At 51.9% G+C, this 23,981-nt stretch overlaps 10 protein-coding genes across 10 annotated transcripts; 4 read left to right on the top strand and 6 right to left on the bottom strand.

Annotated features, from left to right (window-relative positions):
* Positions 1 to 32: 32 nt before the first annotated feature.
* AYL99_06976 (hypothetical protein) lies at positions 33 to 3,128 on the bottom strand (the record flags this gene model as incomplete). Its single annotated transcript, XM_018838485.1, has 1 exon — positions 33 to 3,128. The coding sequence occupies one exon, from the start codon at positions 3,126 to 3,128 to the stop codon at positions 33 to 35; it is 3,096 nt and encodes a 1,031-aa protein (XP_018693045.1).
* A 209-nt stretch (positions 3,129 to 3,337) lies between these two features.
* On the top strand, positions 3,338 to 4,570 carry AYL99_06975 (cytoplasmic tRNA 2-thiolation protein 1; the record flags this gene model as incomplete). The annotated part of the gene is made up of 1 exon (XM_018838484.1): positions 3,338 to 4,570. The coding sequence occupies one exon, from the start codon at positions 3,338 to 3,340 to the stop codon at positions 4,568 to 4,570; it is 1,233 nt and encodes a 410-aa protein (XP_018693044.1).
* A 112-nt stretch (positions 4,571 to 4,682) lies between these two features.
* Positions 4,683 to 6,105, bottom strand: AYL99_06974 (hypothetical protein; the record flags this gene model as incomplete). Its single annotated transcript, XM_018838483.1, has 2 exons — positions 4,683 to 4,695; positions 4,748 to 6,105. The coding sequence occupies 2 exons, from the start codon at positions 6,103 to 6,105 to the stop codon at positions 4,683 to 4,685; spliced, it is 1,371 nt and encodes a 456-aa protein (XP_018693043.1).
* A 622-nt stretch (positions 6,106 to 6,727) lies between these two features.
* Positions 6,728 to 7,547, top strand: AYL99_06973 (hypothetical protein; the record flags this gene model as incomplete). The annotated part of the gene is made up of 3 exons (XM_018838482.1): positions 6,728 to 6,907; positions 6,964 to 7,385; positions 7,460 to 7,547. 3 exons carry the CDS (start codon positions 6,728 to 6,730, stop codon positions 7,545 to 7,547), a joined length of 690 nt encoding a protein of 229 aa, XP_018693042.1.
* Positions 7,548 to 7,906: 359 nt separating this feature from the next.
* On the bottom strand, positions 7,907 to 8,920 carry AYL99_06972 (hypothetical protein; the record flags this gene model as incomplete). Its single annotated transcript, XM_018838481.1, has 1 exon — positions 7,907 to 8,920. One exon carries the CDS (start codon positions 8,918 to 8,920, stop codon positions 7,907 to 7,909), a length of 1,014 nt encoding a protein of 337 aa, XP_018693041.1.
* A 565-nt stretch (positions 8,921 to 9,485) lies between these two features.
* Positions 9,486 to 10,987, bottom strand: AYL99_06971 (hypothetical protein; the record flags this gene model as incomplete). The annotated part of the gene is made up of 5 exons (XM_018838480.1): positions 9,486 to 9,574; positions 9,625 to 9,900; positions 9,949 to 10,385; positions 10,435 to 10,628; positions 10,763 to 10,987. The coding sequence occupies 5 exons, from the start codon at positions 10,985 to 10,987 to the stop codon at positions 9,486 to 9,488; spliced, it is 1,221 nt and encodes a 406-aa protein (XP_018693040.1).
* Positions 10,988 to 11,684: 697 nt separating this feature from the next.
* On the bottom strand, positions 11,685 to 12,671 carry AYL99_06970 (hypothetical protein; the record flags this gene model as incomplete). Its single annotated transcript, XM_018838479.1, has 1 exon — positions 11,685 to 12,671. The coding sequence occupies one exon, from the start codon at positions 12,669 to 12,671 to the stop codon at positions 11,685 to 11,687; it is 987 nt and encodes a 328-aa protein (XP_018693039.1).
* Positions 12,672 to 14,011: 1,340 nt separating this feature from the next.
* AYL99_06969 (hypothetical protein) lies at positions 14,012 to 15,983 on the top strand (the record flags this gene model as incomplete). Its single annotated transcript, XM_018838478.1, has 8 exons — positions 14,012 to 14,181; positions 14,232 to 14,357; positions 14,407 to 15,127; positions 15,176 to 15,251; positions 15,303 to 15,487; positions 15,540 to 15,589; positions 15,641 to 15,704; positions 15,774 to 15,983. 8 exons carry the CDS (start codon positions 14,012 to 14,014, stop codon positions 15,981 to 15,983), a joined length of 1,602 nt encoding a protein of 533 aa, XP_018693038.1.
* A 1,017-nt stretch (positions 15,984 to 17,000) lies between these two features.
* On the top strand, positions 17,001 to 18,065 carry AYL99_06968 (hypothetical protein; the record flags this gene model as incomplete). Its single annotated transcript, XM_018838477.1, has 1 exon — positions 17,001 to 18,065. The coding sequence occupies one exon, from the start codon at positions 17,001 to 17,003 to the stop codon at positions 18,063 to 18,065; it is 1,065 nt and encodes a 354-aa protein (XP_018693037.1).
* A 2,332-nt stretch (positions 18,066 to 20,397) lies between these two features.
* On the bottom strand, positions 20,398 to 22,226 carry AYL99_06967 (hypothetical protein; the record flags this gene model as incomplete). The annotated part of the gene is made up of 6 exons (XM_018838476.1): positions 20,398 to 21,277; positions 21,432 to 21,531; positions 21,586 to 21,641; positions 21,693 to 21,780; positions 21,831 to 22,046; positions 22,097 to 22,226. The coding sequence occupies 6 exons, from the start codon at positions 22,224 to 22,226 to the stop codon at positions 20,398 to 20,400; spliced, it is 1,470 nt and encodes a 489-aa protein (XP_018693036.1).
* Between the last annotated feature and the right edge of the window lie 1,755 nt (positions 22,227 to 23,981).

Raw genomic sequence — 23,981 nt, 5'->3', positions numbered from 1 at the left:
ATTCTTCGGCTCAGTCCAATCGTAAAAGAGTCTCAATCCCTCACCTTGACCGTGTCTCGAGCCTTCTCATTCTCCTTCTCGGTTGGAAATCCTAATCTAGGCGCTTTCTTCTTCTTTCCGCGCTTGTCCCCAAACTGTTCATCAAACTTCTTAATATCCCTCAGGCTCGACATATCCTCCGAGATGCTGGCTGAGATCTCGTCCAAGGCCTTGTCAAAGTGTCTCTTTGTGAGCGTACGTCGTTCGGGATGCTGATATGGTTCCTCCCCCTTGTGCTGCTTGGCTAGTTCGTTCTCCTCCCTGACACAATTCAAAGCCGCCGCAACGGCAACATTCTTCAAGTCGGAGCCCGAATAGAAGGGGGTCTTTCTGGCAAGATCTTGTAAGTTGACATCCTCGCCGAGTTTCTCGCTGCGCAGGTGAATTTTGAGGATCTCCAACCGATCAGGCTCTTTGGGAAGATCAACGAGTAAGCGGCGCGGTAAGCGGCGAAGAACAGCATCATCGAGATCCATGGGCCGGTTAGTCGCCACCATAATGAATGCGCTCCCCGAGTCATTGCTCATCCCGTCCCATTCTTTCAGAAATTGGTTGAGGAGTTCGCGATGGCTGACTCGCCGACCTTGATTGCTCCTGGCACTGAACATAGCGTCCGCCTCGTCCAGGAAGACAACGCAAGGTGAAAGCTTCCTAGCTAGGCTGAATAGTGCCTTCACATTCTTCTCTCCCTCGCCAACATACATATCATTAATGTCTGCCGCGCTGACCTCAAGCATTGTCGCACCAGATTCTTTGGCGACCGCTTTCGCAGCCAGAGTTTTACCTGTGCCTGGTGGGCCGTAAAGCAGAAGGCCTGGGATCTTATCGGAAGCGAGGACACCATATTTGAAAGCTTCAGGGCGAATCAATGACAGAGTAGTCAAGGTTTGAAGGGTATCAATGGTCTCAACCGGCATGTGCACGTCGTTAAAGGTTGTGTTAATGTTCTTCGCCTCAATAATGCCCCCCATCAATCGTTTCTCATATTTGGTAGCCGATGCACGTATTCTGGCAAGTCGGTCGTTATTGCTCAGATGACGTTCTGGAATTTCCTTCTTCGCTTCCTTTGATTGCTTGTCTGCCCACCGGATCTTGGTCTTGTCACTGTGGTTCAAATGGGACGTTGCAGCACTAATGATGGGCTGTGGTTGGTCTTTGGATGCAGGGGTATCGACTTCACCGTCACGAGTTGTCGGAACAGTTCCTGCAATATAGGTGGCTAACCGTTGCACGTACTGGTGATTCCACACCTGCCCTTCCAAACATGATCTGTCGCTGCGAGTGATGCGGTCGGAGAAATCATTGCGCCAGAAACCTGGTTCGAGATGAGCGAAGACAGAAGGCTTCCAATATCTCAATGTCTCCCAGAGGTGTCTCATATTGACCGTGGAAATACGTTGCTTCCTATCGTGGAGGAGTGCAAGCTTGGACGTAGTATTTGGCAAGACCGGTGTCAAGACGATGTTTTGTGACTTTCCATCTTGTCCGCCACTTTGGGACTCGTTAATACGTTCCCGGGTGAAAGGTTCTTGATCCTCGCGAGCAGAATCTGTACCGATCAGCAGAACGCATTCGCCTTTACTTCTTCGTTGAGCTAGTTGCCTATGAAGGCTGTTCAGAAATGAGCGACCCATGTCCAGACTCTGGATGGCCCTGAAGTCTCTGACATGGACTATTGCGCCACCTTTTGGGACACCACTCCGGTTTGCTGCAGTCTCTCGTTGCCGCTCCAGGTCGCTGATCTGCTCTTTCCCCGGCAGGCCCGTAGCGGTTCGCCGATCCGACAAGCTCTTTAATAATTTGTAGATGAGTCCAGACAGTCCACCTTGCTCATCTCTTGGCTTTTGAGAATCGCCAAAGTCTGGCCACATTCTCAGCGTGCCTCGAGGCATTTCTGACCGCATACCGTCCCCAAACTCTGGGATCTGTCCGATTATCGTCTTCAAAATCGCCGTAGGCTTTCCGATGAACATGGGCATCCCTATGCGGGGAGAAACAGGTGTGGAATCCAGGTCGTCCATCATGTCGTCGATATCTCCATCGTCATCATCCATATCTTGTGCTTCGTGTGATGAATTGTTTTCGGAGAGGTCTGGAAACGCGGTGGACAGCACGTCGTAGCTGAGCATACGACCGGCTTTGGCCGTGCTTGGATTTGTATGATTCCGGTGGATCAGATCTGCAATGTCTTGAGCGTCCACTACCATCAGATCGCAGCCGAGGTGACGTGCAATATCCTGGACGAGATGGTCAAGCAGTAGATCGCCATCCTTGCCCGCGTATTGTAGGTGAAGGTGATCTCTGAAGGAGTCGACACCATTTTGCGAATTCTGGTTTCGTGATACCTGCATGAGACCTCTTGCAGTCCGCATGACCTCTTCATATTGTTCGTCTACGACGTGGTACCTCAAAGTTGTCGATGGACTCGACGAAGATTGTAATATTTCTGGTTGCTCTAACTTGTCCGTTGCCACTGTTGGTTTCCCTTGCGAGTTGTGGATTGGGTCAGGGCCGCTGCCTTTACCTCCTGAACCCTCTGAAGGAGCACTGCCCGAGTCTGGGGAATGGCTTTGTTCAAGGGGCTCGCCGGTGAGTAGGTCCGCGGCCACTGTTTTGATTCGCGAAGGGGCACCAGGAGCAAGAAAATCTGACCCGAAGAGGGTCACGTTGCTGTCCATGAACCATTCCGGAGCTTGATATTCCGTCTCTCCATCTTTGTTCATGCGATTCCGCAGTCTTCGCTTCGCGGGCGACCCGTAGAAGTCTTTTGCTCGAGCATCGTCCGAGGGCTCAGCGACAGGGCTGTCGCGGGGCCCGGGTCGATGTTGCTGGGCGGGTGTCGATCCCTCTTCGACATGTTCGTTATCTCTTGCTATCTCCGTGCGAGCAGCTCCACGGCTCTTTGAATCATCACTGATCCCACGGCTACTAAGTGAGGCAATGCTATTCGACGGTTTCTGAGCGGTCCGAGGGCGAGGCGTAGTACAAAAGGAGCGGCGGGGGTTTCGTGACTGTTGCCGAGCGCAATGTCGACAACTGGAGCAAATGATCTGCGAGAACCGTAGTTCCGCCTGGAGAGTTGAATGCATTCGAGTGAGCGACGAGAAGCGTATAACACGAGGGAAGGGAGAACAGTCCGTTGAAATCATTGAAATTATGGCGACAGGTCCGGGCGGAAGTAATACACCACCGTACAGACTTGAATTGGCATGTTTGCTCCGCCGGACTTTTTGGATTTCTCATTTTTCGCCTTGACAGAAAATCCAAGAGACTTGCCTCAATTCACTAGAGTACAAGGATGGCACCGACATTATGCGAGATCTGTAAAGACTCGCGGGCAGCAGTCATACGACCAAAGAACTCTCAGAAGATCTGCAAACATTGTTTTTTGTCCGTATTCGAGGCTGAGATTCACGACACCATCGTGAGTAGTAAACTGTTCCAGCGCGGAGAGCGTGTTGCCATCGGCGCATCTGGCGGCAAGGACTCGACAGTTCTTGCGTCGGTGTTGAAGACCTTGAACGAGCGCCACGACTATGGCCTCGACCTCGTGCTGTTATCCATCGATGAAGGTATCAAGGGTTATCGAGACGACAGCCTCGAGACTGTGAAGCGGAATGCCTTACAGTACGAAATGCCCCTCGAAATTGTCGGATATGACCAGCTCTACGGATGGACAATGGACCAAGTCGTAGCCCAGGTAGGCAAGAAGGGAAATTGTACCTACTGCGGCGTATTTCGCCGACAGGCACTGGATCGAGGGGCGGCGAAGTTGGGCATCAAACACGTCGTCACCGGCCACAATGCTGATGATCTTGCTGAAACCGTCATGATGAATCTACTTCGTGGCGATCTACCACGGCTGGCAAGGGCAACCTCGATTACGACGTCTAGTTCTGCGAGTGAGATCAAGCGGAGTAAGCCGCTGAAATATGCGTATGAGAAGGAGATCGTTCTCTATGCTTACCACAAGAAATTGGACTACTTCAGCACAGAGTGCATCTACTCGCCAGAGGCATTCCGAGGAAGCGCCAGAACGTTGATTAAAGACTTGGAAAAGATTCGACCCAGCAGCATATTGGACATTGTCAGAAGTGGAGAGGACATGGCCGCGCTCGTGCCCCCTGAACTGGCAACTTCGTCGTCCTGTGGCGCAGAAGGTGACGAGCAGACAAACGGCTGTGGCGGTCAAAACCAGACCAGCGGCTCCATGGTCCGTTTAGAAAAGGATCTAACCGCCAACGAACCCGCCGCCGGACGCGAGACGGAGATCCATTTGCCCCAGCCAGAGGTGCAAGCAAGCATCCATGACAAGAAACAACGAAGGCGCCGAAAGGTGGTCAAACAGGTCATGGGCCAATGTGAGAGATGTGGTTATCTATCCAGTCAAAAAATTTGTAAGGCTTGTTCTCTGCTGGAAGGACTCAACAAGAGCCGGCCACGCACTTCCATTGAAGTGGAGATCGAAGACGAAGAGGGAAGTACGACGTTGATGAGGCAGACTGCTGGCCTCGTCATCTCTGCTGGCTGAGCTCAGGAGGTTTTCCGTGTTGAGGCGATCCGTCCGTCGATCGCTGCAGCCATTCTCAACCATGCTCTTTCCATCAGCAAGAGTGCTATCTGCACAAGGAGAATCACAAGTCTCAGCAGATAATTCTTTATTGTCAGAGTGGGCCTCTTCGCCTTGGAAAATGTCGGATCGACGAACTCAAAAGGCAGTCTTGCCCCTAAACAATTGATGGCAACCGACAGCCCACTACTGAATCCATCTTCAGGAAGGCCGTATTTCGTCCAAGCTCCGCAGTAACTGATGTTCTTGGTGTTTTGAATCTTGGACAGCAGTTTCTGTGATTTGATTGCGGTAGCATTGTATTGGGGATGGGCATATTCCCAGATTCCCTGCGCCAGTCGAGGATGGGGCATATTCAAAGGGTTGAGTGTGACCAGGACCGGTCCTAATTGACTTTGTGGCATTTCATGCAGTACGTTCATCCAATACGTCAGACAGCCTTTGGAAACCTGCTTACTCCTGGTAGGCGGGAATGGGGACTCAGTGATATAGTTCAAGGATGACCACGCCTGTCGTCGCTTTGGCATCAGTGAGAGATCAGTGTGTAACACGGCAACAATTCTATTGGTGCGGAAACCTCTCAAAATGTCCGACTCCTCTCTGGTTATTTGCGGTTGTAAGATCTCCAGAGCTTGAGCGGCCTGCGTTGCGACTATCACATGGTCGAATTCATGGTCCTTTCCATTCGCCGTCAACACGACAATACCTTTGTCGCTTGGAGTCAGTGAAGTGACATTGGAATCGAGATGGATTCTGTCGGCAGAGAAATCTTCCATCACTGCTTCGATATATCGCTCAGCTCCACCAGAGATGGTCCACCAATCCGAGAATTTGGCAGCAACATCCAGCATGTGTTGGTTGTACATGAAGCGAACCAAGGTGCGAGCGAGGAACTCCAGGGAACATTCATCAGGGTTCGTGCCCCATATCGCAGCTGTCATGGGAATGAGATAGTTATCGCGGAATTCCCTGGAATAGTTTTCGCGTTCGAGATATTCACCGATACTCTCTTGTGACCGATGTTCCATTTTTTGCTGGATTTCCTGAGTGGTGGAATCCTCCTCACTGTCATCTTCTTGGAGAAGATCAAGCGCGAATTCGTTGAATCGGATGACTTCAAAAATCAATTTCCACATGCTGGGCCTGAAGATATTCCTCTTCTGGGCAAAGATGGAGGACCACGACGTCCATGCCCACTCGAACGCCCCTTGGTCACGGGAGATGCCAAAGGTCAGGTCAGTCTTCTTCAACTGAATACCCAACACTTGGAGGAATCGGAAGAAGTTGGGGGAGGTAGCACCGTTGATGACAACCAAACCAGCATCAACTTCGACCTTCTGACCATTGGATCCTTCGTATGGAATGGAGTTCGTGTGCCCACCTAGTCGGGATGCTGCCTCAAATAGATGGATTTCATGGCGAGTGCTGGTGTTCAGCGCCCATAAAGCACCGAGACCTGAGCAGCCGCTGCCCACGATAGCCACACGCTTGCTCATGGCTGGGAGACGCAAGAAGGCTCAGCTAAGAGTCGCTCTGTAAGATATCGACGTGTGGCCTGATTCCTTCGCATAATTGATGGTTTAGCCGGCTCACCTTCGAGTCAGTGCTCGGGCATCAACGCTCAACTCGCGGGGAAATCTGACGAGCTCATAATTTCAACGTCTCTTAGGATCAATGATCCCCACTCATAGAAGTATTCTGGTCTTAAAGTTCCTGGTCAAAGTCAATTCAAAGCCGTGGCTGGGGGAGTACAGCTGCATTAGGGACACGAGGGACAAAAGCGGCGTCGGAGATTTCCGAAACGGAACAGGCTTGCGACTCTCGCCTCGCTGCCGACGTCAATTGCGAACAGATTCCGGTGGCCCTACGTCCTCCAACCACACCTCGCGACCTGATATCGACAAGTCAACTGTACCATCTTCTTGACCTCATACTCCAGAGACCATATTACTATTCCCACGCTTGCGAACGACCCTCCCTTACAGACAAATCATCTCCTTACCCGAGACCCCCCAACTTCCAAATCGTCCTCTCTGGCGTTCTCCTTCAACTAGGCGCCACTAAATTGCACCCTGCCACTGGCACCCATCTCCAACCTCTTCGCGAGGAGTCACGATAATGGCAAACCCACTCGATACCGATGCGGGCTCGGAACTCTTCAGCACGTATGAAGCCGAGCTGAGACTTGTCCAGGCAGATGTGAATCAGAAACTGGATCAGATCCCCGAACTCTCTGGGGAGGAGAGGAAAGTTGCGATTCGAGGCGCAGAGAGGGCTCTCGATGAAGCCAAGGAGCTGGTATGTATTCTTCGACATGAAGAGAAAGGCCTTCTCTCTGACTTCCTGGCACATAGCTCGACCAGATGAACCTGGAGAAATCCAACATCCCGACCTCCCAACGGAGCAAAGTCAACTCCCGCTTCCGCAACCATCAGTCAGACATCGACATCCTACAACGGAAACTCAAATCGCTCGCCGAATCCGAGCGCAAGCAACTCTTCGGCGACAGATACACAGACGACCCCGACGCCGGGCCCAGGGATGCGCAGCTCGAACAGCGCCAGCAGCTCCTGTCCGGCACCGAGCGGCTGGGGCGCAGTTCAGAACGGTTAAGAGAGTCACAGCGGATAGCGTTGGAGACGGAGCAGATTGGGGCATCTACTTTGGCAGATCTCCACCAGCAGCGGAACGTCATTGAAAACACACACCGGAATCTATTGCAGAGTGAAGGTTATGTGGATCGGAGTGTCAAGACCTTGAGGGGCATGGCACGCAGGTAAGGATTCCCTTGTGATATACCACGATTGATTTGGTGGAGCTGACATGTCTGCGTTGATTTTGGTGAAACAGGATGGCTACGAACCGCGTGATTACGATCGCGATCATTACGGTGCTGGTGCTGCTTATCATCGGTGTAATATACAGCAAGTTCAAGTGATCGCTCGAGCGACAGGTCGATCTGGGATGGTTGACCGCTGTCAATCTTTATTCTTGCCGTCATACATATGAATCTACGTTGCAGGCGTTCGGAAGCTGTTCTTGGATGGGAGCGCTTGTGACAGAAGCCCTTTGCTCCAGCGGTCTCTGATGGGTATCAGTCCGGTCGGCACGCTTTTCAAGTGATAAAAAGCAAATGAACTATACAGTGTGCTCTCTAGATGATACATGTCTCTATATGTATGCTCTTCCAAGTTTGAGATACGGCGTGCTTGTTCGTGGTTAAATTTTGTTCCTTGATGCTCCCTCACCGAGCAATACCATCCACAAACAACCCCTGTCCGTGGACACGCTAACTTTTCAACCCGTATACCTGATCATGCCCAATGCGATGTTCAGAAGAAACCCAACAATCACAGCCATTTTGCGTCGCTGGCTCCAGATGCCTTCCTCGCGCACTCCCCACACCAGACAGCCGATGGGCCAGAAGAAGCCCATGGCCGTGCCCCAGATAATGTCATCCAGAGCGCCAGCCTGGGCGTCCTCCTCGCCGATGCCCGTGGTGCCCGCAGAGGCGGGAGCCTCTGCGCTCAGATCGGCATTCGCACCCGTGGAGTTGTCCAGCCACCGGTCTTCCATGTTCCTCAGCGTGTTGGGTGACGGCATGGTGTCGGGGGTGTGCGTGTGCGCCTGGATCGCGAGGAACTGGAGTCGTAGAGACTGCACCTCCGCTGCGCTGAAACCTGCGTTGAGGAGACGGTCGAAGCCGCGCGGCGCTGGTGTGGTTGTCGTTGCCGTCTGCTGGTTTGGATCAGCCACTTTGTTGTCTTCTTCCCCATCTTGACCCTCTGTCGGCTGAGCTTCTGCGGCAATCGCTGCTTCAGCTGCCAGCTCTGCGGCGGAGAGGACAACGTCGCCTATCGAGCAGTGGATGTAGATTCTCGACTGCAACGGCGGATCCCGCACGGGTTGTTTGCCTTTCACATCATTGTCTGCTTTGCCGTCAGTAGCACCATTCCCCCTCGCTGCGCCCTTGGATCTCTCATCGTATGGCCCGGGAGTGCCAATCCGGCTCGGGGGCCGGGAGACGTTTCTCTTCAACGATATGGTCAGCGGGACATCGTCCACCAAGGCTTTGCCCGAATGGATCAGGCGAATGCGATGTTTGGCATATGCATCCGGGATGCGCGACCGAATGAGCTGCTTGAGTGTGGCGGCGTTCGCGTTGAGGGACGCCGGGATCGATAGCAGGAGGTCCGGGAGGGAGGCAGAGAAGCGGATGGTAATCTCAAAGTCATAGTCTTGAGTGCTGTGTGGTGATGGTGATGGTTGTCGTTGTTGGTGTGGGAGTAGATGGGGTGGTTTTAGGGACATAAGGGCAGCGGTGGCGGTGCAGATGGGATTCTGCCGTCGCCCAGTGCGGGCATGCTGTACAAGTTATGGCCGCTTTGTAAAAGGTTGACGCACGGCGAGGAGTATTGTTATCTGTAGGACTGGGCCATGGGAATGGGAGATGGTGGTCGATGCTATGTATCAAGGTGCATGTGTTGGAGAATGCGGCTTGCCGAGCGAGTCATGGAGGCGCCACGGACGTACGTGTAGGCAATCAACACCGAAGGTATCAACTTCGATACTCACCCAACCTACGTCGCCGTTGAACATTGCTCTTCTTCTCATCTTTCACTTCCTTATTATTCGCCTAGTGCTGGTATCTTCTCTATGTAATGGCAACTTTCAACTCCTCTCTGCCGGCAGACATTTACTATGGATCCCGCCTTTACTTGCATGAGATGCCTGTTTCCAACATCGTGGATGTCTGTCCTGAGGCTTCAAGCACTATCACGAGAATACCTACGGCCTACAAGTATTCCTGGACGAAGATCATGGAGCTCTGATTGGCTAACAAAATGAACGTAAGCAGATTTCTCACAGCTCCGCCTCAAGTCACAGAACGAATGACCTTATTGACTTCATCTTCTAGGGAATACTGGGAAATTTGCCTGGTCATGAACCCAGGAAAGAACTTGCCTGGATAAAATTAATATCCAAATGCATCTTTGTTGATGGGAGGCACTTACACATGATCCACATCGCGGTATACATCGCGTATTCGGTCAAGATCCCCGCTGTGCTTCTTCTCATCTCGATTTTGATGGCTCCATCAAGGATGGCTTCGACATGCGGTTTGCGAATCTCACAATACTGTTCTGAGGCGAGTCTGATGGCGTTTTCTTCGGTCATTGTTCTCGATCTGGAGTCATAAGCCAGAGAGAGGAAATGTCTCAGTAAAAATGTGATGGTATATGCATCCTCAAGAGCAGGCGACGCTCCTTGTCCTGATGAAGATGGAAGAGCTGTCCACGTCAGCAATATCATCCTCTCAAGAGCCGAAGGCGACTGACCATGGGCCGCATCTCCAACCAAAATCACTCTGTCAGATGCCCAGGTCGGGAGCTTTGGTGTTACCCAGGTTGCAATCTTGAGCTCAATGTCTGCTTCGTTGATCAGGTGTTGAATAACTGGGTCCTTGCTCATTCCCTGCCGCCGTTGCAGCTCTTGACGTACAGTCGCGTCATCAATGTTTTTGGTGTCGCGGTCATCTCGCTGAGCTCGTGACCACCACATTCCCTGGCTTCCATATGGGCGTGTTTTGTTCTGGGTAATATACTCGTCTGACCAGACACTCTCTGAGGCGGCGCAGAACGGCCCATAGCCAAAAAAGCCGTCGGGGCCGAATGCCATAACAACCTGGCTCTTCAGAGGCCTCAGGTCTGCGTTTTCCGGCGGGAGTTGTGGGAGCCATTTCGAAGACATGAAGCCCCCCACAGAATAGAAGCCGCTGACGGCAATTAGTTAAATACGGACCGCCACCTGAATCATATGCATACGTATAGATTGGTGGATATATGTCTCCGACCACGGCTTCTTTGACGACGCTCTTGATCCCGTCAGCCCCGATAACTAAGTCAAACTGCTCCTCACTGCCGTCCTCGAATCGCAACACAGGCTTCCCAGCAGGAGATCTGCCGACCACGGCGACTTTCTTGCGCACCAGGACTTCATCTGGAACTTCGTCTCTGAACTATAAACTAATCAAAACCTGTGCTGGGATAGCTAGAAACGTTGGCAAAAGGGCATGGAGCCAAAAAAGAAAGGTGCCCCTTTATCTGCAAAAAAAGTACGGCCTGCGCTGATAACAGGGTATGCACTACTTACACATTCCCATATTCCTTGTCTCCTACTCATAACCATTATCTCAGGCTCACGTCTGAGATCGACCGTTGGGATCGAACCAATTGTCCAGCCCCGGGCATTATTGAACTGGAAGCGTGCGACGGCATAGCCCTGAGCAATAGCTGCGCGATGTACTCCAGTGTTAAGAGCTCGAATCATACGCATGCCGTTGGGAGCGATGCCGAGCCCTCCTCCTATGACAGCCATCGATCCAGCTTCTCTCTCCGATCGGCTCGGGGCAGGGTATGCATCATATATGGTGAAGTCGTGGGGAGGCAACGGGGAAGGCGGATTAGGGAGTTGTCTACGCAGGAAGATATACATACGTTGACAGCCCGCCGATGCCGGCGCCGACAATGGCGATTTTCATTCTTGCCACTGGATTTCGCAGAGTCCATTGCAGAAATAATGCAATTTGCAGAAAGTGGCCTCCTTTTACATGTGAGTATCCTGGGGTGAGGAAACAGCGAAAAGGGTGAGCAGGAGCCAAACCGATCTGGGGCATATAGAGACACGCACTGACTTCCCCCTTCTTTGTATCCGTTACCTGAACCCTCTACGCAATGAACAACCGACTATTCTGGACTTCCATCGAAAAATTTCCGGAGCGGGTACCCGATACGGTGCGTAGTACACGATACTAGTCGCTGGCATTGCTGTTGTCCGAGCCGCCAGGCAGAAACGAAAGGGATTGCGATCCCAGCCTACGGCGTAGCAGCATCGAACAATATCGACACCATTTCTCGTCGCTGTTTCTTGGGCCTTGCCTCCAAATCGAACAGCAATCCTATTATCTGTCGCCAGAGAAAGGCTTTTACAGTCATGAACAGAAATGATAGCTACATGGCTGAAGATGGTCCTGCAGATTTCCATCGCCGGCCCAGTGAGCGAACAATACCATCTTCTATGCAACAGCGACGGGCTGTGGCTGCTGGCTGAGCAATTCCTGCTCTTTCAATCTCTTCTTTTCTTCCTCCAGCATCCTGGCTTGACGTCTCACTCGCTCCGGCACGACAAGCTCCCTCTTCCCCTGAACCTTCCATCCCCTCAGTTTGTCTTGTCCTCCGAGCTCCTGGATCGTCTTCAGCTCAACGAGACTGTACTGGTCCCCATCTTCACGATCGAAGTTGAACGGCTCCACTAGCGAAACAGGTGGATTTGTGATGATCCGCGGTAAGCGGCGTCCATTCTTGGAGGCCGAGTGCAGCATCAAGGGATGCAGCAAGATAACATCTCCAACCGAACCTGTCATCTCATGGAAGGATTCCTCATCACAACCTTGAACGACATTGTAGTAGAATTGCAGACCGTTTTCCCAATTCTCGGTGCCTCCAATTGGCGACATGAGAGGAAGGACACCCTTGGGATGGTCATACAGCCATTTTCCGATCTTTGGGATTCCTTCGGAGCAAATCCAGGTCCCGCCGCCGTTGGGCAAAATGTCTGTGAACAGAGGGATCACTAACAGACCCTGTTCAGGCGAATCCAGGAAATGGACGAAGAAATCACCGTCCACATGCCACCCGTTCAATTCTTTAGGGTGGACTTCCTTCCCCTCGTTCTCTTTTGTACCCAGGTTGACGATGAAGCTGTCTTTCCAATACTTGGACTCCTCGGTGATGCGCTCTTCCCCTCCAACTAACTCGCAGATGGCGTCGTATGCCTTGGGCGCGAAATCCTTGATCAACATCTCTCTATGTCCGGGCATGTTTGTCCTTTCTGTTGTCCATGTGTCGGGGTTTTTGGGGTCAAAGCCGAGCCTCACCCAGACATCTTTCGTCCATTCCTCGGCCGACTCGCGCGTGAAGCAAGCTGGGAGACGCAGGTACCCATGTTTCATGAAGCTGTCGACTTGTTCGGGTGTTAAATGCTTGAACTGTCTGCCTTCCATGCTTAGTGTCGGAAGAGAGTTAGCTGGGTTGAAAAAGGTATGTCCCCTGCCTTGAGATTGGTAGGTCTTGATTTCCACACCACCGTAAACCTGTTATTCACTTGAGACTAGAAGGAACGTGATCAGAATCTGCTTGTTGAATCTGAAATATTTGGCAGCACATGGAAGAATCCTAGATGCGTTGGATCCCGGCAGCCTTGGCATATACTAACTACTCGAGCTCCTATTTAGCCGGAATGATGCTTAATATCAAGCCTCACATGATACTACGGGTTGCGAGGATCAGAATCCCGAGCGGACAGTCATCCGAGGTCGTAAAGGAGATACCACTTCCTTCCCGTTGGCTTACCTGGTTCAATGTGAGACACAAGGTATGGCGCCACTTCCGATGCCCACTGTGCTACAATACGCCCTAGCGAGGCTTTCGCGGCAAATTTAGCACCACGTATCCCGAATCTCCTGAGCATCCAAATTGGAAGTCTATGATATGACAGGCAAGAGATGCTAAGTGGTCGAAGCAATGCGACGAGGAGTTGCTGTGGGAGGCCCGGGCGAAGACTGTTAGGAGGAAAATGTCCAGAGCATCCAAGACAGCAACTTCAAACAGAACGATGAGCTCGATCCAGGATTCGGTATGTCATTCTTCCAGATTGCAAAGGACGATAGCCACTCGCCAAGTCCTATCCTTCCATTTCTTGGTCACCTGGTCGGGGCTACATCGGAATCAATATCATTCTAGCCATTCGCCAACAGTCGACTCCCCTAAGACAGACATGGTTTGCACCGCGGGTTTGGTAGGATAACATATCTTCCGCAAGTGTCTGTCTTCCACAAGGACAAACAGCCGCCTCTGTCGCTGGCGGCTTGGCAACTGCTGCCGGTCTCCTATGAGCTTTTAGAAGTTTTCCCTTGTGGAACGAATGAGACGTGCCCCAACATCGACTCTGGGGTCCGGTTTGGGGTAACAGACTATCCCACAGACACTCCGTGGAGAGATCGACACGTTGGAGATGGGTATAACCTGGGACAGGGCATTTTCCTATTAGCCTAAATAAGGCTGAATGGATGTACCTGCATCTCCTTTCACAATTCCGCCGGCATATCGGCCAGGGGATCTTTTGATTCGACGGAAGGCTCCGCGAATGGTAGAGCCAAGACATATGGTGCAGAATGACCCTCGTCTATACCACGACCCTCGGCAGTTTGGTCGATGGAATGAAAGAGGACATATATGCTCTGTGGGAATGGCCTCCAGAAAAGAAGCTCGAGAGAGGAACTTACGGTCAGCTTCTATCCTGTTGCTGAAACCGTTTGGCCTTGATTAAGGCGCATCTCTCACAATGGTGGGTATCGCAGTTGTGCAGGCTATGCACAAATCTGAGCGGGAGGTTGCTGTTGCTGAGGCACCGGCACTTCGACGGGTCATTTGGTACAAGGACCCCGGGCTGAGGAAGCTCTATGGCCTGGCCGTCGCGCTGTTCTTCGCCTCTGCGACGACAGGATATGATGGGTATGGTCCGCACCCAAGTCTGTTTGCTGTATACCTGCTCACCCTATCAGGTCCATGCTGAACGGCCTCCAGATCCTCGATGTCTGGCAAGATTACTTCAACCACCCGACGGGATCGCTTCTCGGCCTCTTCGGGTCGATTTATAGTATTGGCAGTCTTGCGGGGCTTCCTTTTGCGTAAGTTAGCCTCTTGTGACACAAACAGGCCGACTGATCTCGCCACCAGACCATACCTGTGTGATATCTATGGCAGGCGCATTGCCATCATGGCGGGATGTGTTTTCCTCTTCGCCGGCGTCGCAATCCAAAGTGCCTCACAAAACTTCTCCATGTTCATCGCCGGGCGTTTCTTCGTCGGATTTGGCAACAGCATGTGTTCGAATTCAGCCCCTCTCCTCCTGACCGAGCTGTGCCATCCACAACATCGCGGAAGAGTGACGACGGTCTACAACCAGTTGTGGGACATTGGGTCCATTGCAGCAACATGGATCACCTTTGGCACCTTCACCATGAAGAACAACTGGGCGTGGCGGATCCCTTCGATCCTGCAGGCTTTCCCGACCTTCATACTCTTTTGCTTCATTTGGATTATCCCAGAGTCTCCCCGTTGGCTGATATCGAAGGATCGGCATGCCGAAGCTCTAACAACGCTCGCCAAGTATCATTCGAACGGTAACGAAATGGACCTCACCGTCCAATTCGAGTACCGTGAAATTAGGGAGACTCTCCGCCTCGAATTCGAGTCGAAGAAGTCCAGCAGCTTCTTGGATTTTCTCAGGACAAAGGGCAACAGGTATCGACTGTTGCTTGTCGTTGCTCTCGGTCTCTTCTCGCAATGGAGTGGCAATGGCTTGACCAGCTATTACTTTGCCATCGTGATGAAGAGCATCGGGGTGACGGACAAAAACGAACAGTTTGAGATCAATGGTTCCAAAACCATTCTTTCAGTAGGTGATTTCGTCTCGAAGACAGGAGGATCGCTGACCTGCCCATAGCTTATTGTCGGGCTCATCGCTGCAGCAGTCGTCGATCGGTTCGGTAGACGTCCGCTGTTCTTGACTGCGACCACAGGTAAGTAGCTGTGTTGCTGGCTCTCTTATCTCCTGCTAATCCCTGTGGTAGGCATGTTCGTCGCCTTCGTCCTCTGGACGGCCTGTTCCGCTCTGTACGACATCGACGGGAATCTCGCGGCGGGGAAGACCGTAATCTTCTTCATATTCCTGCACGGCGTCTTCTACAACATTGCCTGGTCGGGTCTGCTTGTGGGCTATACCGTTGAGATCATGCCTTATAAATTGCGTGCGAAGGTAGGAGTTCCACAGTGACCTGTTTGTCCAGACATTGACGGTAGTTCTCCAGGGCCTCATGCTCATGAACTTCTTCGTTCAAGCCGCGCTCGTGTTCAATCAGTGAGTCTTTTCGGGATCTGGGATTGCATCTAGGGTTCTAACTGTGATTAGATATATCAACCCTATTGGACTGTCACATCTACAACCTCGTTGGAGGTTTTATTCCATCTATTGTGTAAGTCTACGTCTTTATCAATCATGCAAGTAAGCGTTGAGATACCATCGCTGACGCTGCTGTCCACAGGGCTGGCTCCTTCTCGAGGTCATCTTCGTGGCTTTCATGTTCATCGAAACACGCGGCGTCACACTCGAAGAGGTCGCGAAGATTTTCGACGGGGAGGACGCAGAGGTTGCCCACGTCGATCTCGACGTCGTGGAGGAGAAGGTACAACACGTGCAGCAGCTCGAGGACGTTGAGGTCACGGCAATTCCGCAGCGTGTGGAGAAGGTCTGAAGTTGGAAGTGATTCCCAGCCCAGGAAATGAAGGCCCCGAATAGCATTAGAGTGTCGTGGTCTTCGATCAATATTCTCACGCCTGGGCCACCAGGGCCTCGATTGTTGGGGCGGAGATTCATAGATGACAGACTGGCCAGTGTGGCTTACCACATGGTCACCGTGTTATTTTCAGAAGTAAATGCAGTGCTTGCCACCGCGGGCTATGTCGGATTCCCAAGAAACTCGCAGTGAACTACGCGAGCCATCTCTGGCCAGCAGACTATACCGTCACGCACTCGTCCTGAGGTCTAGGCTCAAGGAAGGTTCCTGTAGTTAGACCCCAACACCTGCGTCCTGAGGACAGCAAGCAGGACGACACCGCCAACATCATTCAGTTCTCTGTAATACACTACTTCGACCTTGCACCGGTGCATATTTGTACTTCCTTGGCATCCTCAAATTAGCGTGTTGGATGTGTTCGTGGCCGTGCCCTGTCTTTCTATCCGATCTTACTTGTAAGTACTGCGAATAAACCCCTCTAGAACGAACGGTCTTGAGCCTAAAATGTCCAGCCCTCGGACATCTTCCCCGTCATTGAGCGAGCTCCTTTAGTAGGTATAACATGGTCAGAAGTGGCAGCACACAGTGGGGACTATACACGGGGCTTATGTGACTGTGGAATCATAACATAGACTGCATGGGGTCCGTGTGAATTCTTTGTCAAGCACCGAGTACAGTATGTATCTGGGCCGCTGGGGGCCTCCCTCAGACTTAGGGGGCTTCAGCCTTGCTCTTGGCCCCAAGTTTTATCGCATGTGGGGAAAGCCCCAGGAAGGTTAGTATATATGGGTTATTATTACTCGTGCGGAGCTTCAACAACCCGGAATGATGATGAGGGATGCCATAAGGCGCGCCTCCGCCAAGGTCATTCATTACGCAGTGATTCGTACTAGGCTCAACGCCCACACAAAACAACAATGCCATTGTCGCCTGGAAAAGCCTCATTGTCTTCTCAAGCTCTCTATAGGTCGAGCAATGGCACAGACAACGGGTCGACCGTGCATCTCAGCAACATGTCTGTGCGGAGCCATCTCGTACGCTCTGCCCCCGGACCAACGGTTGCCGTTGGACAGCGTTCTGTGTCACTGCACTGATTGCCGATACGTAACCGGGGCGCTGTACTTGTCGTCTCCTGAGTTATCAGAGGCGCCTCCTCGGGACATCTTGGAACATGCTGTCCATTATGACAGCTCGGGCACACGTCGCAGGTGGTTCTGCGGACACTGCGGGTCGCATATGTTTGTCCAGGAAATTGGAGGCGAGGGAAAGAGATGGTGGGTTATGGGCGGCGTGCTGGAGCAGTCAAGGGGGCTTAACTCGCCCGGGTCTCGCGCGACGAACACTACTCGGGCTACCCACCACATCTTCGTCACCGACACAGGAGATGGCGCGCTAGGAGCGAGAATGATCAGGCTGGGAGCGCGAGAGGTCGCATGTTGGGACAAGCGTGCGTCTACGAGCCGACAGGTGAGCGAGGGCGAATTGCGGGAGATGGCTCTACACGCCGAACTAGCCTCGGAGATGAAAAGCAAATTCCTGGAGGCGCAATGTCACTGTGGAGGAGTCAACGTCCGAATCACTCGCCCGAACTTCGAATCGTTGAAGTTGCAGCAGAGGTATATCCCCGAGCAGAAGGATACGTATGTTGCAGGCATTTGTACATGCCGGTCATGCAGATTGGCTCTTGGAGTTTCTTTCCAACCGTGGGCGTATATTCCCCCGGGCAATATATTCCTCGCCAACACAGAGACAACGGTGAAATTCGGCGCAGAGGGCGACCGGGAAGGCTCAAACGGGGTCATCACTTTGAGACATATTTGGTCAAGCAAAGATACCTGCAGGAGCTTCTGCGGGAGGTGTGGTGCAACGGTATTTTATTGGCATAACGACCGACCCGAGGTCGTGGATGTCTCAGTAGGCCTCTTGAGAAGCCAAGATGGAGCGATGGCAAGAAGCTGGTTGTCGTGGAGAAAGGGAGGCCCTAGTTTCAAGGACGACTGCGTCGACGAAGAGTTGCTGACGGCAATTTTCCCGTCATAGCATCCACATCACCGTTGACTTCAACTAAGCCCTTGTCTGTTCGGGTCAGTCAGAATGAAGCAGGCCGCTTACCGAGCGTCTGTCACCATTGGCAAAGACAGGCAGGATGGGGTCGTGCTCCTCAAACCCGTGAGCATGCCAAGGACTGTTACATTCTTTCCATCCCGTAGACTATGGAAGATTCAATGAGTCATTGAGGCACAGACGCGGCCTTGCCACAGCGGCGACTGTCAGGAACGCAAAAATAATGTTTGCCTAAGCACGAGCACGCCCTGGTACACGCTACCGTTGGCTTGGCAAAGCTATATGGCGCGAGGCAGCAGTGCTTGTGCGTCCCTAATAAGCTTCTCTTGAGCAATTTCGATATCAAATTACTTTGCAGCAGCGCCGGTGATTGCGTGGTTGAAGCGTCCCCACAGACAGCATATGAAGAGGGCGTATCTCAACAGAATGAGATTTCGAGTGGCATGAAGCGGGATGCACTGGTATTGATGACAGTGTCCAGGTCGTGATGGGAACACCCTGATGGTGGCGAAGCATGCACGGAAGCAGCTCCGTGGCAGGACCATGAGGCCACTGTCAGTCCAGTAGGAGCACAGTTGAACGAGAAGGAGCCTTTGACATTGGTTTAGGAAACCCAATAGAATCCATGCCATGGTCAATGGCATTAAGCCAATGTTACGACAGGATCCTCCGGAGCTTCTGAAGTCGTTGCTGTGCATCTTCATGCCACGTCTAGCGAGCTGTTCCTTTTGGAGAGTCTGATCCCTGCTCAGGCTTTCATTTCAAGGACTGGCTTTCCACATGAGTAAAAGACGCATATGTGGGGATGTAATTGGAGCATAACGGTTCATTGTCCGCGAACGCAGAATTGACCCTGCCGGTCGCTCAGCTCGTTGGTCTCCAAAGGGTTGGTAAGCCCGGAAACCAAAGAAGACTTTGAGCAAATTTGATATAGATGATTTTGAGTTAACTGGCTTCCACGACTTGTCGAATGTTAACCTTCGGCAACGAGTGCTTCGGTGCGGCGTCTTGATTGACTTTTTTAGTTGGTGGCTGGATTCGATCTGCAACCCCAGATCTACCATCAAAGTGAAACTGATTTTGTTTTCGTGTGAACTGAGCAGGTGACTGGGTGCTCGGAGAGATTAAGGACAGAACCAATTGTAGAAGAAATGCTAAGCCTCGTCCAACGCAACCCCCTGATCTGCATCCTGCTGCGTAACGATGATGGGTCATATGGACCGCATTCGAGCGGACTTGTGCGATCTCATGCCTGAACAAGGAAGAGTTGGATTCTATTACCAGCTTCGATATGTGCGATCCTGGGGTCGAGGGCTCGGCAGGTATCGCCGCTGGTGTCTGTGGTAAGGCTGAACAAAGAGACCTGAACGAATCTCTGTCCCAGGATCGGTGTCGATGCCAGGCGAGAACCTCGGTGATCTGCTGGGCGCAAGAGGGAGCTTTACGTGGTGATCTGGTCGCCGGCCACGCATGGGCCAGGGGAAAATTACCTCGTGTCATGCCTCTGTTGGTTTGCTGCGACAATCACTTGGTTTTCAAGCGCCGTTCGTTACCACGAAAACACAGAAGTTTTTATCCTGATCCTTCGGCGTGAATTTTGGCCGCGCACGTAAGCTGAGGAGCAGGAGTCTGTGCTTTCTCACCCGCAGCGACAACCAGCGGCTCAGGGTCCTTGGTATTTCTCCTTCTCTTCAACAAAAGTTTCCCACAGGCCAGTTTTTGGTCCTTCGAATGCCTATATAACATGGACCTTTCAGCCTGTCGGGCACTTGATGGAGGTGCTCGTCATCTCCTTCTTCACGGATCCAATGGCTTCAGAACGCAGGGGAAAAGTGCCATGGTCTGGCTGTCTTATGGAGAGACTGACTGCGCCTTCGTTCTGAAAGTATTGAATCGACCTACAGACACTGCACAACGACCAAAAAGATGGATTGCATCCTTGATGTATATCCTAGCGGTGTAAGGACAGCCCCTGCTTTGGCATCACCGTCTAATAGTTGACTGAACGACAGAGAACAAGTAGAATTACTCTTAAATCAAAAGATCACTTTACCTTCTCCTCCCTTTCCGATGACCATCCCATTCCCCATCTTTCTCTGGGCTTTTTTTTCGGCGAAGTCCATCAAATACCAATGCCCTGGCAGAAACATCCGCATGACCCAATACAATCCATACCTTAGACTTCCCATATCTCCTTCTTTCAGAAGCCGGAAGAATATTTCATTTCCTGTTAATCACACCAGGCCTCAAGGAAGCCTGCATTCCACACATCGCGCTGAGGTTCTTTCCTCAGACGTTGTTGCAGCCCCTAAAGGAACTCTCCGAGTGAAGAACTAGGATCATATGTTTCTTGCAAACTGTTGAAAGCCGGGACAGGAAATCTGCCCGGAACATGCGGAGCACTTTGCTGATAATGCTGGTGGTCCGCACCACTTGAGGATGTAGCATATGCCGAATCAGTCCCTGGAGATGCAGTGGGTATCATGTGATCCTCTAGTGCTGTGGCATACAACAACTGCACACCTGAAGAGGTTGTATAGGCAGCCTGGTCATCTGCCATGGTGAAAAGCGGCCTTGGATTGGCGGAGCTGGTGGCATAAAAGGTTTGGTTCTCTGTCGCGGTTGAATACTCCAAATTACTCGTGCCATCATCTCTTACTGTATAACTTGCCGCTGGGAGAGGGCTGAAATGTTGTGGTAAGATTTGCGGGAGGGTTGGAAAAGGTGGCTGCGACTGATGCTGCTGCTGCTGGTGCTGAGGCTGAGGCTGTGGCGGCGGCGGCGGTAGCATGAGCATGTGTGGTGTTTCATGCAACAACAACGATGGTTGTAAAGGTGGAAGAGGCTGGCTCACTGGCTGCTGTTGTATTTCCTGCAAGAATGCTTCATGTTGAAGTCGATGCAGAGGTTGTGGCTGCTGTGGTATAGGAGGGCCCATGGGCGGAGCATTTTGCCGCTGCGCACTCCCCTGGAATGGCGGCGCCATACCGTGATGTTGAACACTCAAGCGGTCTCGTATGTCAATGGCGTTGTTTGCGCTATATGCAACGCTCCCCTGCTGACCCCAGTGCAGGCCATGTTGTGGATACAGTTGGGCTTGACCATACACGGAGGCTGGTACAGCTTGGCCATGACCCCCCAGGAATCCTTGAAAGCCCCAATTGGCTTTATTTCTTTGCAATCGACGCCTGCAGTAAAGTCAGTTTCGGTCCGACATCAAGGAAGAAATACTGCTCAAAGAGATGGTCTCGTGAAAGATTACCCTGCCGAGGACAAGAGGCAATCTTGCACCTGGACGTCGTATCTTTCACTCGTACCGAATCTTCAAGGCGGAAAACGTACGTCGGCTCCTTTCGAACCCTGACTTTCACACCCCCCTCACTCAATGCCCTTGTCAAGTCGGTAGACTGGGGGAGAGGGGAAATTTTGTTGCGTGCATAGACTGCGAGTATGTGAGTATCTCCCTGGCTGTAAGTGTAGCTTCAGCATCGCTCACCTTCGAAGGTCGCACCGTTGACGGTGTTGAGCATTTCCGCGAACATGGCATTCTGACTATTGACTAGTTAGCAGCGGCGATGGGCTCACAAATTCCATCAGTAATACCCTCGACGCATCTCGAACAGTGTGAATCGAAGAAAGAATTTCCCTGCGCTATTTGGAATAAGATCGCCGAAAACGAAGTAGCCATGGGCTGCGACTCCGTTAGCGAGGCTGATGACAGCGCAAGCCCGGGAAACGCACCTTTTCCATCACTCATTTTTACCACATGGAGCGAAGACGTCAGCGTGCCAGAAAGTGTGTTAGACCCGTTGTGTTTGTCGTCAAGTCTCACCAGCTCGACCGTGCAAAACAGGTATGGGCTGTGAAGCCAGGACCTAGTTGGATCATCGTCGACTACGACAAGTTCGACGACGGCAGGAGGATCGAGGCTGACTCTATCGTTCGACGGCTTCTTAGCTGTGCTGACGATTAGTGCCCCTCTTGACATGAGCGGCAGTATCACTCACCACTGGCACGTTTCTGCGGAGACAGCACCTGACCCTCGCCCGGCTGCTGCTTGACAATCATTCTATACATGTTTCTGTTGACCCCCAGTTTGGTCAGTTCTGGAGCCCCCAAAGCATGTTGTTGCTGCATTTTGGAATCGAACGTTTGCCAACAACGGACCTGTCGAGGTGGAGCCTGGATTGGATCCGTTCTGCGAGATAGGGATCGACGAGAACCGGTGGCACACGCATGAGGGCCCTGCTCGACGCTTGAAGGCGGCCTTTCCGAATATTGGGCAAAGAGGATGCTTGGTTCACCATATGTGCCGTATAAACCGTGGCGACACGGTTACTGGAAAAATGTTTTCAGGATAAGGCTGAGTCCAGAAAGAATGCTGCAAGAATATGTCCACGAGATGGTGCAGATGGAGGAGAAGACAGTTACAGAGGCCTTGAATATGGAGAAGGATGACTGAGGTTGTGTGACCGACAGATTCTGGGAAAGGAAGCTACGCCTTCCTTCGTGACAGGCTTAAATGTGCGGTCGATTCCAAGAAGGGGAGGACCTATTCTTCGCAGTGATTCGTGGAAGGACAGGTGTGATGGATTTTTGGTCAAGATATGGATGATCAGGTCCGCGGCTAGCTGGTCACAAACAACGATTTGGAGTTTTGGGTTCGTTCGGGGAGGGGGCTTTTTCTTGAACAAGTTCGAAAGCAAACCCAAGAGTCGTCAAGAAACTTGGCTGGATGTGTCCGCTAGTTGCCAGCATCACACAATCAGGGCGCTGTTCCAGGCACTCAAGGAACCAGCGCAGTGGTTCATGAGGCAACAAACCAACCCGACAGAACTCTGACCAGCAATTTTGTTGAGGACCTCGCGTTCAAGGTCCGACAAGCTCGTCCGCTTAGCGTATTGTTTCTGGAAATGACTGTACGGGCGAGGCTGAGGGATGGATATGGGCCTGATAAGATTCTAGGAGCTCGTAACATCTGGCTAGGAGAGTATATCGGTCCTCACAGTATTCTGTGAATGACGCCCTTCCGTTTGGCGGTGCGCCTCCGCTCAAACTTTGACAGCCTTCTCACGCGGTTATGGAGAATGAGTCGATGCTGGAAAGGATGTGGAGGATAGTTCCTGACTGCGCAAAACGGTCGACTGGTGAGGAACGCTTCTTAGAAAAGGCAGAAGATCCTGCAAAGGCAAGCTGCTGCCTCCTCTTTTATAGTTGTGACTGTTGCGCAGGCTTGTAAGATGAATAGGGACTCGAAGCGAGGAAGGTGTCGAAGGAAAGGGAGCCAGGTCGACGAAAGAGTATCTGGTGTCGATGAGGTTATGGTGCGGGAAAGCATCGATGCTGTCTAGGGCGGTTAGAAAAAAAGCGAAGCCGAGGCGTTTAGAGAATACTGAACATTCACTGAAAACGAAGAAAGGAGGTGAAATCAACCAGTGGAGGCAATGAGAGGATGATGAACGGTGTTTGGGATTGACGAGGGGCGACGTCAGGAGCAGCGAATATTCAGAGAGGCCTCGTTGTGTACTGTCGACAATGACAAGGAGGGCAATGATGGGTGATAATTCCGGCACAACAGCAGCGTGTCCTTCGACTCCTGGTCTTCGATACAAAAGGAACAGGTGTTTTTTGTTGTTGAAGCTGTCGTTCACTGTCGCGGTTTGCAGCGCAGTCCAAGTCGAAGGGACCAGACAACCAAAGGCTGTAATTGCGCACCCAAAACTCTGAGTGCTCGGTCTGCACAGGTTACGAATCTCTCCCACTTCGAGTTTCCCTTGCGGGTGTTTCCCCCTCCTCTCTTATACTCTTGCTGCTTTGAGTGCCATCAATGCAGGTTACCAAAATGGATGCAAGACTCGTCTTCATGCAGGTCACAACACCTTTGTCGCATGT

The sequence above is a fragment of the Fonsecaea erecta genome (assembly GCF_001651985.1).
Source record: "Fonsecaea erecta strain CBS 125763 chromosome Unknown Scaff5, whole genome shotgun sequence".
NCBI classification, from domain to species: Eukaryota; Fungi; Ascomycota; class Eurotiomycetes; order Chaetothyriales; family Herpotrichiellaceae; genus Fonsecaea; species Fonsecaea erecta.
This window is presented reverse-complemented; position numbering and strand designations above follow the sequence as displayed.